The following is a 16321-nucleotide window of genomic DNA, read 5'->3' on the forward strand; positions in this document are numbered from 1 at the left end:
TCATTCTCTATGAAGAAAATTTTAACTCTGTGCTTTTATTTAGGTGAAACATAATATCAATATTCACATAGTCCAGATCACATGAACAGCCCTCTTATAATTAAATATTTCTGTGCAATTGCAGAGCTCTCTATTTCTATTTTTTTGCTTTTTATTCAGAAAAAGGGAATTTTTGATGGCCAAGTAACTTTTAAAAACATTTTGGGTGGCGCCTGTGGCTCAGTGAGTAAGGCGCTGGCCCCATATACTGAGGGTGGTGGATTCAAACCCAGTCCCAGCTGAACTGCAACCAAAAAATAGCTGGGCGTTGTGGCGGGTGCCCGTAGTCCCAGCTGCTTGGGAGGCTGAGGCAGGAGAATCGTGGAAGCCCAAGAGCTAGAGGTTGCTGTGAGTCCTGTGACATCATGGCACTCTACTGAAGGCAGTAAAGTGAGACTCTGTCTCTACAAAAAAAAAACAAAAAAACAAAAAAAAACATTTTTCTTGAAAAATAAAATGCAAATATGATAACTGTAAAAAAATAATGTGTAGTTTAATGAATGCTCACTTTGTGACCAGTTTGCCAAAAGTTTAGCTCCATTTTTATATCCACTTAGATATACTATTTCTTTTTTGCACTTTTTTGACATGTCAAGGTTTTTCTTCTTTATTCATGTAAGGGCACATCTTAATAACCATCAATACTGTTTATTAAATTTGAAATATGTTCTAAATAATCAGCTGTTCTTTAATCTCAAGGGTATCTTTTTCTAACTTACATTTTTAGATAGAGTTTCTAAAGACTTCTTTTAAAGTTTAAATTATCTAGGAAACACATTTGATTCTAGAATATTAAAAAGGTGAATGCATTAAAATAACCATATCCTACTTTGTGGCAATAGTTTACTTGCATTTAAGAAATGGTTTCATTATTCAAATGTGCATGCAAAATAAATCATATTTTTCTGTCTATTTACAAAACAACATGTATTTTAAGTATCTTTTGTTTCTTCCCCCAGTGCAATTTCTTGAATAAAAGAATTTTTTTTCTTTTTGAGATAGTGTCTCACTCCATCACCCTGGGTAGAGTGCTGCCATAGCATCATCATAGCTTACAGCAACCTCAAACTCTTGGGCTCAAGCAATCCTCTTACCTCAGCCTCTCAAGTAGCTGGGACTACAGGCATGCGCCACTATTCCCGCTGGTTTTTTCCATTTCCTTTTAGTAGAGATGGTGAGGAGGGGGTCTCACTCTTCCTCAGGCTGCTCTGGAACTCCTGAGCTCAAGCAATCCACCCACCTCGGCCTCCCACAATGCTAGGATTATAGGCATGAGCCCTTGTGCCGAGCCTGATTTTTATTTTTGTCCTGTAGTATTTTCAAATATTTTTTGCCAATTTTTTTTCAAAAATTATGCTAATTTTATCCAGTTGGTAGAGTTGACATGTTTTTCTTTATCTTCTGTATTTCCTGATAAATTATAGTTTATGGGCTAAGTCAGCTACATTTTTTTAAAAATATAAGACTAGTCCATTAGAAAGCATGTGATAGAAGAAAGAAGAAAGAAAATAGTGACTAATTCTCACATAAATTGGATTCAATTTTGACTAAAGTACATTACTTAAACATTAATTTTTACTTCAACTTGTTAATATGTTGTTTAGGATACAGGATACTGCATCCTTATTTATAAGTGAATTATGTTTGTAATTTCCCCTTTATAATAATATGTTTTTTCCAATTTTAATATCAGGTGTATCCAGATTAAATAGAATGATTTTGAAATATTTCTTCTTTTTCTGTTGTCTATAAGATTTGGCATGATCTATTTTTTGAAATTATCTTTTATTTTTATTTATAAATATTAGTTGTCTATTCTTTGATACTTTGGGAAAAAATAATAAGAAGTTAGTTTATGACTCCATACTGAACCTCAGAGTCAAAGCATTCTATAATAGACATACACTTATTTGACAATGTGAATGTTACTTTCTTTGCATTACTATTATTATTATTGCTTAATACTTCATTGCAGCAATCATCCGATTTCTTTTCTGAATGTATTTGTCTTCATTGGTTCTTTGAGGTTTTGTTTCTGGTCCCTATCTTAAACATTGTTATTGTTGTTACATTTTGAGCCTTTTTAATTTTGTGAAGGCAAAAAGTGAAAGCCTAATGAATACATGTATATGTGAAAATAAAAATAAAAAAGCATGTGATATACAATGTGTTTCACTTTGTGATGTATCACAGTTCAAAATATATCATAGTCCTTAGGGATATTGATGCTCAATGTCTAGATGTTTCTCAATTACCTTTTAAAAATTATATCCTTCCCTTGGGGTGGTGCCTATGGCTCAGTGAGTAGGGTGCTGGCCCCATGTACTGCGGGTGGTGAGTTTGAACCCAACCCCGGCCAAACTGCAACAATAAAAAAATTAAAATAAAAAAATAAAAAAAATTATATCCTTCCCAAGGGACTTTTAAGACATTTTCTTAATCAACACTTCCCTTTATAAAATTATTTTTTGCCAAACTCGGAAAGCCATTATTTCTTCAATATTTTCAAGTAGAGTGCTATTTTTTCTTTCCTTCCAGGGTTTTGATGGCACAAATTTTAGGTCTTTTCTTCTTGTCCTTCAGATTCCTGAGGTTTTGTTCAATTTTTTAAAAATAATTATCCTCTCTGCTGTTCAGATTGGACAATTTCTATAAACTTACCAATTCACTAACTCTTTCCTTTTTCATGTCTACCTTGCCATTGAGCCTTTAAAGACAGTTTTAAATTTCATTAAAATAAAAATGTAATTAAATAATTTTATTATTTAGTTTTCATTTCTAACATTTCCATTTGGTTTTTGTTTATATCTTCTATTTCTTTTGCTCAGAATTTCAGTTATAATTTTCATTTTAGTATTTTTCACAGTTGCTTCAAATATACTTGTAATAGCTGCTTAAAACTATTTTCAGAAAATTTAAACATTTGTGATCTCAGTATGGGTATCTATTGATTGTTACTCTGAAAGGATTTGAGATTTTTGTGGCTTTTTATAAACTGAATCTTTGTGAATTGGATTCTGGATATTTTTATTATTATGTTAGGAGTCCCTGGATCTGTTTAAATCCTATGGAGAATTCTGATATTTCTACTTATGCTGGAACATTAGTTGGTTAGGTTAAAGCTGCAAGTTCCAACCCCCTTCTTTGGGTTGTAGTTTAGTCACTTCAGTTTGAAAAATCTTTGCAGTTCTTTATTTTTATTTAATTCTGACAATCCTAATAGCAATTCAATAACAGTTAGGTCTGAATTCAGTCTATATCACTAATTATATGATACTGGACAAGACAGTCTTTGAGCCTTGATTCTTGATTTCTTCATCTGTAAAATGAAGTTGATAACATTTAGCTAACTGAATTGTGTAAGGACTAACTAAAATAATACATGTAGCCTAGGCAACATATTGTTGATCCTCAAGAAATCCTGTGTGGTCTTCTCATTTTTATAAAAAATCAATTTTATTGAGGAAAGATTATCATCAAATACCATATATACATCTTAATTTACAGAAGATTACTCGACAATGATGTGCATTGTGTAACTACCACTCAATCAATCAAGAAATTATAGGACATTTCCATTACCCCAGAAGGTTCCTTCATGCCTCTTTGAATCACCCTTTCTCTTATCTTCAACCCCACACAATCACTGATTTAATTTCTACCACCATAGATGGGTTTATTTGCTCTAGAGATTTAAGTTAATAAAACAATATAATCAATAAATTTTGCACCTGGCTATTTCCAGTCATCCTAAATATTTCAGTTCTTTTATTTCAGCAGTTAAGAAATTTGCCAGTCCTTTGTTGAAATCGCCTTTGTATAATAGCTTCCAAATATACTGATGCCTATATTCACTCCTTGAGATTGTGATTTAATCAGTCTGAGATATGCCCTGTTCCAAAAGATTCCCAGGTGGTTCTAATGTACAGACAAACTCGGGACCTGTTTCTGCATCCTTTCTGATTTTCTGTATCCTTGTTTTCAAACTACAGAGCAGGGAGTGATGAACCGCACAGCCAGAGTTGTGGGTTAATCATTCAGTTGTAGCAATTTTTGCTTCATTGCTATTTTGTAGCACTGTTGTTAGAATTTTGCATCTTCTTGATGATTGATCCCTTTTATCTCATTGTTTCAACACAGATTTCCCTGATTACCAGTGCAGGTAAATATTTAAAAAACTATTTCTGGGCTTTCAGTTTTCCTCTTCTATGAGTTGTGCATTTATGTTATTTGCATATATTTATCTTGTCTTTCTCTTACTATTTTATCAGAATTCTTCATGTTTTCAAAATTTTACTATATTCTCCCAGCCTGTGGTTTGTCTTAACTTGATTAAAGATGGCTTTTCTTCTGTTGTAAAAATTTTAAATAATAAACAATTTTAAATCTTTCCTTAATGACTGATAATATTTAGTTCTGTTTAACAAATTTTTCTCTAGGGTGATGTCATAAAGATATCTATTTTTCTTGTATGAGTTTAGAGTTTTGTTTTTCATATTTAGGTCATGATTTCATTTGGAGTTTTGTTTTATTTGTGTTATGAGGTCAGGATCTAATTTCATATTTTTTATGAGAATAGCCAATTTAACTAGAACCACTATAATTTGTGTTTTCTATATAGCCAATTAATGATTGCTGTACTAATTTATATCCCCACAACACTGAATAATAATTCTTCTTTATATATGTATATATATTTACCAAGCAAAGAAATTTTATTAATATTTCAAGCATAACAGTGATAAAACAATAAAGGAAACCCCTTGAAGCTTAGTTTTATGTAACAAATTTCTTTTTATCATAACTTCTATTTACATTTGTTTACCTTGTGTCAGCCAATGCAGTCAGATAAGAACAATAAATAAGCAGTGTAACAATCATGAAGGAAGAAACAGAATTATCATTATTTTTCTGTGATGTAATTTTTTCATAAGAAACGAAAAAATCTAAGAGAATATATTAGAATTGATGACACACTCTATTAGTTTGTAGACATTATTATTAGTTTGCAATACAAACTAATATATGCAAACTAATAATATATTTGTATATATATATTAGTTTGTATTGGTATGTAGACATACCAGTAAACTAAAGTTGTTTATATAAATTGTATTCATATTCCAGGAGTAGTTAGAAAATGTGATTAAGGTATTATTTATAACAGTGACAAATGAAGCATCCAGGAATACATGTAATCAAAGATATGCAGGGTCTTAAGGTACAAAATTATAAAAATAAACATCACTGGAGAGATATAGCATATGTACAGACAAGAAGATTCGCTATAACTAATCTATAGACCCAATACAATTCTGATCAAATCCCCATCAGGTCTGTTTTTTTTTTGGGTGGGGGGGAGGAGGAAGCACAGGAAAAAGGGATTTTATTTTTTCCAATACTAGAAAGAAAATGCAAATATGTACAAGCTTTAGTTTTGGTCGTTTTCACAAGATCTCATGTCTCTTTGCTTCAGAACATTAAAATGGTTATATATAATTTATTTAAAAAATAAAACTAGCTTGTCAGATTTATCAAATTGTTATACTTTGTTTCTGCTAATAATTCCAAGTTCCCCTTTATAAAAATAATTCCAAGTTGCCCTTTCAGAAGTCTGGCATCTCCTCACCTCTGATGGCTTTTAAGAAATAGGCAAAACCTTGAACGGGAGAGTAACAATATTTAGAGTAAGACAAAGGACAGCATTATGTTTTCTGGACTTGGTGTTGGCCAGAAACAGAAAAGCACTTATTTTCAGAAAAGAAATTGAGGGAAGAAAGGAGAGGGAAACCTTTAAATCTCATTGCACACAATTTTGAATAATCATTCTTTCCTACGACTTTACCAGACATTATCATATACCAATTTCCAGGTATTCTCTTTTCTCATTTTCTTTTTGTCTATTCATGCATCAATGCTGCTCTTTTAAAAGTTGCCTTAAATGAATTACCACATGATCTAGCACTTCCACTTCTGCAAATATAGCCAAAAGTATGGAAAACAGGACAGGGTCTCAAGGAGATATCTGCAGGCACATTCATAGTATTATTCACAATAGCCCAAAGGTGGAACAATCTAAATGTTTATCAGTCGATCAAATGACAAACAAAATGTGGTATATACACATAATAGGATATTATTGTTTTAGAAATTTGAGGGTATTTTGCTAAATAAAAACCAGCCACAAAAGGACAAGTTCTGTATGATTCCACTTATATTCCACCACTGAAGTAGTCAAACTCATAGAAACAGCAGAATGGTGGTTGCCAGCTAGCAGGAGGAAATGGGGAGTAGTTTAATGAATACAGAGTTTCAGTTTGGGAAGATGGAAAGAGTACTGGCGAATGAACAGCAACGCGAATGTGCTTAATACTACCGAAGTTAAAAATGGTTAAAATGGCAAGTTTCATGTAATGTACATTTCAACACAATTAAAAATTTTCGAGGAACTCTTCTGGCAAAAATAGTTCATTTTAATCGTTTTTCTTGGTCTTTAGTGTTCTGCAGTGTCACCAGTTCATGGAATTCTTTATATTAATGCTGCTCTGGAGTAAGTACTTCTTGAATCTGAGGATTCACACATTCCACAATCTTGAAAAATTCTTGGTTATTATTTTTTGAATACCATCTGCAACCATTTTCTCTAGTCTTTCTTTCTGGCATTGTTACTAGCTTTATGTTGGATTTTCTTTTTCATTTATTTAGCTCCTACATTGCACTCTAGCAAATTTCCTCAAATTGGGTATTGTAGTCCCAGCCAAAAGTATAGTTCTCAAACAAAATATTTTTAAAATATATCTCTTCAAAGGATTAAGGCTCTGTGTCAGTAAATTGTGCCAGACATAAGGCTCTTCTCCACAGCGCAGGGTATTGTGCCAAAGCCAAAACTGTAGCGTATACTCAACAAATATTAAACACAAGCAGGATGCGTTGTGTCAAGTGCTAGATTACTAAGCACAGCGTCATGGGGATCACATTACATCTTTAAGTCTGGCAACATGGGATTTCATACTGCAGGTATGACCTTGAACGAGAAATGTATTTACTTTAAAGCTTCAGTTTCTGTGGGTTGCTGTGAGGAGCATAAGGGATAAGGTTAGGGAAAAGGCTATCCCTAAGAATTATTAAAGTATTTTCTCAATTCTAAAATATCAAATGCTCAGGCACAATATACATTTCATAATAGTTTTTTTTTTTTTTTTTGGGCGGGGGGGTTGTAAGAGAATAACATTACACTAGCGGTACTTCATCAAGCTTCCCGATTTTGGAAATAAAAATATGAAAAAGTATGCTTTTAGAACTCAGGAACCACGGAACCGCACCGGCTTTCCTTTTCTGTTCTATGAATGCTCTTTTCTTGAATCTGAACGGTTTCTCACTCGCCCAGCGTTCGGTTACATCAGCCTCATTCCTGATTTTCCACACTTGACTTCTGACTCCAACATTCAGGTTCCGCAAGAGACCCACGGCAGCTGCTCCTCCACCGCCCGCTTCCAGGCGCTTCGCTTCGCTTTTGCACGATCATTGGCTGTTGCTCTTCCCGACCGCAGCGTCCTCAATTCTGATTGGACCTCAACGCCCTTTTGTTAGGGCAAAGGTGGACGGGTGACGGGAGGGGGCGGCAGCGAGGGCGCAGGCGTACACTCCAGAGTCTGCGATTGGCGGGCGACGGGGCGGGACGGGGCGGGGACTCCTCTCACGGCGCAAGTTCTACGGGCAGAGAGGGCGGAGCTGCTGGTGTCAGTTGGTCTTAGAGTCCCGGCCTGAGGTATCTTCGGGTTCCTTCCACCTCCCGGCTCCTCGAACGGAAGGTGAGGGCCGTCCTGAGCAGCGGAGGGCCTGGCCTCAGGCCCCTGGAGTTGTGGCCTCGGTACCGCCAGGACCTGGAGGGCGGGGCGGGCTGGACGCGGCCCGTTGCATCGCGGGCCGGGAGCACGGTCTGGGGCCTGGGCGTTCGGTGGGCGGCGGAGGCCTGGCTCCGTGCGGAACCCCTGCGCAACCTTTTTCTCACCTTTGCGTAATCAGGCCCGGAGGTTCTTTTGGAGAAGGGCGGCCCGCGGTCACTGATACAGACATCCTGCGGTTTTCTCCTCGCCGCCCCTGAGTCGCAGGCCCCTTTCTGTCCCCCAGCTCTGGAATGGGACTGCGGCCCGGGCGTTTTAGTGTGATGGGACCCGGCCCGCCTGGACTGGCCTGTGTCTGCTCTGCAAGAGTCTAGGTAGTGGGAAACACCAGGTGTGCAGGGAGGCTACTGAGCGGTAAAATAGGGACGGAGCATCTTTCCAGGCGCAGAAAGCAGCATCTGGGTTTGTTTCGTCATCGACTTCTCCCAAGAGTACTACTGAACAAGCCTTGAAGGCAGGACTTCTGTTATACGATGTATCAGTCTTAGAGTAATGCTCTTTCAGGTGTTCCCAAAGCTGTGCCACTGTATTCCGGTGCTTGTACCCCTCAAGCCTGGGGAATGAAGTTTGTCATCAAGTTGCTTAGTAAAAATGCAAAAAGAGTCGCACACATCGGGTGGCAAAATGTTTGGCAAACTTAAAGTCTCTTCCATTGCATATGAAGTTTGACCCACCCAACTTTTTGGCATCTAAAACTGATTTTCATCATATCATCTGCTTAGTAAGACTGCTGAAATAACGTCTTTGAGCATTAATGTGCTAAATGCTTTACAAATATTTCATCAAATCAACATAAAGGAAACTGCAATTCACAGATGTGGACACTAAGTCTCAGAAAGGCTATGTATCTTGCTTTAGGTTTTACAAATAATGTCTGTACAAAGAATGTGCACCCCGGTCAGTTTTAGATGCCAAAAAGTTGGGTGGTTGTAATTGGACGGATATTAGGGGGAAAGTCTGAAAATCTCAAGCCTCAGATGTGAGCGTAGCTGTGACGGAATGGTGGAAAGTCCCTTGGACGTTTGCTGTAGTTTTGGCTGCGTCGGTAGCTACTTCTATAGTCTTCAGTAAGCCATTCTCGCCTTTGGCCTTGATTTCTTTATTTGTAAAATGGGCCAGCTAGACAAGAGGGTTTTTCTAAAGTCATTTTTGTGGCCTGAATTAGAGCTAAAGGGTAGAGAAGAGAATAGCTAACATTTATTGAATACCTACTATGTATGTTTCTACTCATTAAATTGTCAACAAACCCACCAGGTGCATACTGTTGTTAATCTCCATTTTACAGATGAGGAATGTAAGACTGAGATGTTAACCTTGTCCAAGATTCCAGACCTTATAAATTGCAGAGCTAGCATTTGAATCCAGATAAACTGTGTTGTTAATGACTGTGCCACCTTTCTCTTCAGAAGAGGGATATTGTGCTATTATTAGATACTATTCAAAGAAGATAGAGGTGCGCATATATTTGGTGAGATAATTGTCTTTGGTTACAGGGTGCGTAGGTGTGGAAAAGATAATTTAATTAAATGGATCATGTCCTAATTCCTGGTCCTTTTCTCTCTATACTTGCTGCTTCCTGGACTTAAATTATCAAAAATAATTTAAGAGACTCTTCCACTAACCAAGGCCAGATGCAGATAGGCACCAAAATTTACTGTAGTTTTTGAGAAAAGCTTTAAAAACTCTGACCTAGACATAGGTCAAAACTGAAAAATCTCAGAGAACCATAACTTATTTAGGGGGTAAAGCAGATTTAGGATAGGTAGCCTCAACACCCCAGATTTATTTCAGTCTTCCTACACATGAGAAGCATAGTCTGTATTTTCTCTTTTTGTCAGATTTGCATTTATGTATAGTATTTTTATGTATAGTAGCAGAAGGAGTTGAAAATGAACTAGTAAGAGCACATTTGATACAGAATTGGACTGATGTTATAGCAGCTGTAGGGATTTTATAATTGAAAACTCAATCTTGTATTAAATACCTATTATGACATAGTACTTTGTTAATGTAGACATTATGCAGTTGGAGGATTGATCCTATTTTGAAAGAAAATAAAATCATCACTAAAATACTTTGACATAAAAAACTCAATAAACTTTTTGATCCCATATGTAAAATAAATCAGTTTATTATTCTAAAATGATTGTCAAGTCTTTGTGTATATTCAATGGTAGCATTTTGAAGCCAGTTTATTTAATCACATTACAATGAAAGAAAGTTGACTCTTCGTTGTGGAGAAGCAGCAGGTAAGTTCTGGTCCACGTCCTTAGAGAGCCCTTTTGCACCGTGCTGCCACCTAGAGTCGGGCAGGTTTTACGCTGTACAGCCCTTGGGGTGCAGTCTTACATGGTAGTGCCAACTGACTGCCAGACTCTGTGATATGTCTGTAGCACCGTTCTTATAGCACTTTTTTGGTGTTCCTTCCTCCACTTCAACCTTGAATATAAAAGTAGTTTTTTTCTCTAATAAGCCCTCTTCATGCTGTTTTTCTGCTTTTTATTTTCTCTTCTTTCGGATGAAGTGAAACTGTTGAGAAGCCATGCATAGATTTGTGTTGTTTGGGTTATACATATTATATGGTAAAAATTTCAGCAGCTGACTACTTTTTCTTTACCTGTTACATTGGTCAGTTTGGAACACTTGTGATTTTGTAGAAGACTTTGGTTTAATTTTAATATCAGACCAAAACACAGCAAAAGAAAAATTATCCCTTCCCTGTACTGTATCCGATGTCAAAATCAGATGTATTGGTTTTGGGATTATCTGTGGTTTTGGCTTGTATCTCTTATAACTCTTCTTAGCTATAATAAAAAATTCCGTTTTAGCTGTATTCTTAAAAACATTAGATATTAAAAATTTGAAATACTTAAAAAAATTATTTAGCCAGGACAGTAACCAAATTACAGTTTATTGTTACTGAGTACTCTCAATATCATTCACTTTTCCTTTTGGCGGTTGTCTCCATTCATCTTTTATCTGGATCGGTGGATGTAATGGTGTGAAAACTAAGGGTGACAGGCACCTTGCCAGGAGTAGGCTCTTCCGTCAGGGAAGTGTCAAATCAAGTTTTCACTGCTGACACTCTTCCTCTTCAGTTATAAAGAGACATGTTGATTGAATGGAGAGAAATAATTTTTGAAGTATTGTCTTCAGATACTATGGTAACTTGAATTAATTTTCTAAAAATAAATTTTTAAATCTAGTTTTAGATTATTAAAATTTACCCAGATGTACTAATATATACTTTGAAGTGCAGAGAACCCGAGAATTAAAGCCATGTAAAAAAAAGAGGAGGGGGAGAGAAACTTTAATTGCTACTTAGATCAGTGAAATGATGCTAGAGGACGAGGAATAAGTTTATTAAGCATTAGTAAGTTTATTGTACATCGTTTGTACTTAGTTAATTCTTTAATAATGCTATGTAAGGGATGTTAAATATCTTTCTTTTTTTAGACTAATAAATGATGCCTTGAGTTTATGTACATGTACACTGGACATTTTATTTCCATGTTCACATTAGGATCTGAAGTGTAAATGAAGCTGTGAGGGAACGTACAGTACATGGATATCTCTTGATTGTGATTCTTTTTCCTGTAGATAGCCATCCTTGTTCAGAGTCTGGTCTCCACTGTCTAGAACAGTGGTTCTCAACCTTCCTAATGCTGTGGCCCTTTAATACAATTCCTATGGGTCGCGACCCACAGGTTAAGAACCGCTGGTCTAGAATATGGGGGCATAACAATGCCTTGTGTATAGTAGGTGGTCAATAAATTCTTGTGAAAGAGTAACACTGACAAGACTGCTCTGGGTTGCTTCAGTGTAGTGGATGAGATTGGTTAACAAATCTGTTTTCAGTACATCTGGTAGCATTATTTAATAAGTTTTGAGCACATTTGAGCATGTTGAGTTTAAAATGATTGTTAACAATGGAACAGAGTATGTTTTGTAGGCATTTTGTACTCTAATAATTATTTTGAGGCCTTTTATGAAAATAATATTTTGAAAAAAATATGAAAAAAATAATATTAATGTTTACTCATTTGTTTACATCCAGATTAGTCTGTGTTGATTTAACTATAGGAGGTGACAAGTGGACATATTTCATTTATTCCATATTAGTGTTTCAGATGTCTAGTTTATTTCTTTTGCATTATATATACAAAAAATTGGCAGTATATGTAAAATAATATCAAGAAAAAATATTTGATAAAGCTTTATCTTCATCTCTGCCATCATCCTTAATGTCAGAGCTTTTTCCATTTTGCTGTGTTCTTTGTATCCATATTTATGTATATTTTACATGATTCACATCAGTGAGTACAGTTTTATAAGCATTTTTCCATGTTGTTATAGTCATCATAGTTATTTTAGTAGCCACTCCATTAGAAATTACAAATGTAATTCACCAAACTCTGAGTGATAATTATGTTGTTTCTGATTGACAGTGCTGTGAATAAGGTTGAAGTGAAGAAGTTACATCTATAAATTTCTCCTTTTTTGTAATTGTCCTTACGCTAAATTTCCAAGAGTAAAATACTTAGTAAAAAAGATTTAAATGTTTTTATGAATTTTGTTTATTATTTTACTGCTTTCAAAAAGATTACATGTTTAAAACTTGTGTCCAGTACTTGTATCCTTTGCTTATTTACCCTTATGTACTCTTATTTAAGTATTTATTTTATTCTTAGAAACATTAAAGTAAATAAAAAGGAATCTGCTGGGTTATATTTGACAACATTACCTTTTGAAAAACATACATATTTTATTGCTATAAATGCCTTATGTTTCTAACTTTTTCTTATTGTAGATCATTCACAAAGGATTTTGTATCCAAGGCCTAATATTTTGTTATCCAAGATGATGAATGCTGACATGGATGGTATGTTCTTATTTTCTTCTTTGTTCTAGTTTTGTGGATGCAATGGAAAGAGAAGAGAAATAATATTTAGAAAGTTTGGGTTTGGGCTAATTTATCTATATCCTGTCTACTTTTAGAAAGTATCTAAGGCAGCTTCCATTCTTAACTGTGAAGGGTTGACAAGTCAATTTTATTTTTACCTCTGTGTCCTCATCTGCAATTTGGAGAAATACCTTTTAACTTCACAGGGCTCTTGTGTAAGTCAAGTAAGAATGCATACAGAAAATTTTGCAGATTTTTTAAGTGCTATACTATGCATATGGTACCTAATGGTAATAGTAAATCTGAACCTTTATATTACAGCAGTTGATGCTGAAAATCAGGTGGAACTGGAGGAAAAAACACGACTTATTAATCAAGTGTTGGAACTCCAACACACACTTGAAGGTTAGCTTGCCTTTTGTAGTTTTCTTGCATGACGTCCAGTTAATTGAAATTATAAGCATTTATGTTGCTACTTTTTGTTTTTTAAGGTGTATAATTTTAAAAAGTACAAACTTCAAAGTCTATTTCAGTATACACGTGTGTGTATTTGTTTCCATTCCTGCCCATAGCTTTGGCTAGTGGTTTTAAAGAACAAATATGCTTCCAGAAGAAAGTCAAATGACAGTCTTTTCCTTCCCTCGTTATGTCTAACATAATGCTATTTAGTATATGATCCCCTTTTAAGTCCCTGCAATGTGTTACTAAGTTAATCTTAATAAAGACTGTTTTAAAGTAAAAACAATGTATTAGCCTTGGAGATTAAAGGAGAATGAATTTTTTTTTTTTTTTTATTTTCTAAATGTCTTGCATAAAATTTTTACTACTACTGAAACACCTTTTGGTCTTCAAGGAAATTAAGAGGTTGTGGTTGGGTTTTTTAGTTTTGTTTGTTTGTGGTTCTGTCATCAGGGTGAACAGGTCGTTCAGAACCCTCCAACAGTTTCCCATTTTATACAGAGTTAGTAAATAACCATCTGTGACTTCCCTATTACTATTCAGAGTCATGTCACATTCTCTGCCTCACACTTCCCACCTCAGACTCTGACCTCCTTGCTGTACTTTCAGCGTGCCAAGCCAAGCATTCTTCTACTCGGGGTCTTTGCTGCTGCTGTTCTCCTCTGCTCAGATCTTCTTCTCTTAGATGTTTGGCTCATTCTCTTACTTCCCTTAGGTCTCTGGTCAGATTCCCTTTATCAAAATGGCTAATCCTGAAAAGAGCAACTTCCCTTCTGCTTTTATGACCCTTACCCTCCTTGCTTTCTCTTCATATCAATTCCTCACTGTGTGACAGACTCTGTATTTACTTGTTTATTTCATGGTTGTTCCTGACCCACACCCGTATGTCCTTAACACACATGTGCACCTGCTTAGAATAGTACCTGGCTCCTAGAGGGTACCTAATGCATGTTAGTTACATGAGAAAATAGATGAAATTTTTTATGTCATCATCAAGAAATCTATCTTTTCAAATTCTTGATATCAGTTACCTGGAAACCAGTTGCTTTTAGGTGTATGAATTCAGTTGTGTTAACCTACTGTATACCTTAAACATTTTCTAGTAAAGACATTATGGCTTTATGTTGGTAAGATGTGAACCAGAATTCACAGTTTATAATTAAAAAAAAATTGTTTAAGAATTAAACAGTAATGCTTTTTACAAAGAATAACATTTAGTCTAATGTGAAATCTCTTTTTAGGAATTACTGTCCACTGATTTGTACTCAGTTAACTTTGTTTACCTTAACTTCTCTAAAGTAATCTGAATCCTTAAACTTAAGGATTGAATTGTGTCTTTTAAGCATGGAATCTTAAACCTTTTGTAATATGGAACGATTGCCATCATTTAATTGATAATGACATTTTAATTTTTTATATAGATCTCTCTGCAAGAGTAGATGCAGTTAAAGAAGAAAACCTGAAGCTAAAATCAGAAAACCAAGTTCTTGGACAATATATAGAAAACCTTATGTCAGCTTCTAGTGTTTTTCAAACAACTGACACAAAAAGCAAAAGAAAGTAAGGGATTGATACCCTCCTGTTTTATGGAATTGCTGCTGATCTTTTTTGTTTAAAACTTGGATAGATTCCAAAAGTTCCCATACCTTTGTGGCTTCATTCAATATTTATGAAGATAATGTCAGATGTAGGCAAAATTAACAGCATAACAGGAGACTGCTATGAGTTTGTGTATTAGTCTATGAAAACGTGCAAATGTATTGTAGACACTTTATAACTAGAATTGCATATATTTATGAAACTTAAAGATGAATGTTTTATTGAATTTGTTTTGATTTGTAGGTGTAGCACTGTCTTTTATTATAGGCTTAGTAAGATATATAAGAAATAACCACCATGTTGTGACAAAGTGACCAAAATCATGTCCTGAATGCACAGCTTTATGTACCCTGTCCACCATCGTGTGCCTCTTCTCCATTTGCCTCGTCCATACTGTTTTCCCTTCCCCTAATGAAAACAATGGTTTCACATTGTAAAAGTAATTTTAATAATCATGTCTGAGAGTAACCTGAATTTTAATTGTTGGAACTTAACCAAAATGAGATACTTTCTCAGCCAGGACATGTCATTTGAGATATTTAGAATTAAGACAGGATTGCTTATTTCCCTTAAAATCAGTTGATAACAGATGGAGGCTCTACAAATGAAGGTTTTTCTTTGAAACTGAATTGTCAACATGGGAAAGTTTGTTAAAAACTTGTTTTTGCACAAAATAACCCATTTGGTATCTGAATAGATAAGAATTCTGGTCATGTGTGTGTTTAAAATAGAAAATTTTGAAGAGATATAGAAATAGGGTAGAAAAATAAAAATAGGGTAGAAAAGTAAATAGTGGTGGCTAACCCAGTGTTTTCACTACAGGTTTGTATTATCTCTGGCACACAGTAGATCTTTTGGAAATACATCTGAAAGTGGATTTAACCTAACTACTCTTATGTAAGCCACATCTGGGAGAGAATGTTACAAAGAGATTGGTCTCAAGGTTTATTTTTACCCAGATTAACTTTTGGAAAATTCCTTAAGAGTATATTAATGTCAGAATTATGAATAAAATAGGAGAGTTTACATGTAAACTAATTGATAATCTTGCTGAATATTTTATCTCATTTGTTTACCTAGAATTTTCTGTAAACTTCACCACTTTGCAGAGTTTTAGTTATCCTTTAATTATATTTAAATGTTTAGTTTGTAGATTCCATTTGGTAAGGGAATAATCATCAGAAATAATGCTAAAATATTATAATAGGATAAGAGCTTCACTAATACAGCTTATGGTTATTAGATTTGAGCTACTTTTAATCATGGAATTACCTTATGCATTGGTATAAGAGTTGATGAATGCTAGCTGTAGTCACATTGCAAACATTTTGTATCCCTTTTGTGACCCTATTTACATACATTTATATTGTGTTGCAATTCTGCTTTGCTGTTTAATAAAAAGCTGTTTCAAAGATTG

The 16321-nt window shown here is 34.9% G+C and overlaps 1 protein-coding gene across 8 annotated transcripts in view; it reads left to right on the plus strand.

Moving 5' to 3' along the window:
• The window catches only part of SCOC (short coiled-coil protein), a 48552-nt gene extending 32231 nt beyond the window's left edge, over positions 1–16321 (plus strand). For 2 of the 8 annotated variants that reach the window (XM_053581919.1, XM_053581928.1), the window contains 3 exons: positions 12754–12825; positions 13168–13251; positions 14727–16321. In XM_053581919.1, the coding sequence (XP_053437894.1) occupies positions 12754–12825; positions 13168–13251; positions 14727–14869 (299 nt within the window). In that variant the 3' untranslated portion in view covers positions 14870–16321. Of the gene's footprint in view, positions 1–7693; positions 7910–12753; positions 12826–13167; positions 13252–14726 lie in introns of those variants that run through there. The other 6 variants (XM_053581936.1, XM_053581946.1, XM_053581955.1 and 3 more) reach the window with 5 other exon arrangements.

Source organism: Nycticebus coucang, chromosome 1 (genome assembly GCF_027406575.1).
Source record: "Nycticebus coucang isolate mNycCou1 chromosome 1, mNycCou1.pri, whole genome shotgun sequence".
Taxonomy (NCBI): Eukaryota; Metazoa; Chordata; class Mammalia; order Primates; family Lorisidae; genus Nycticebus; species Nycticebus coucang.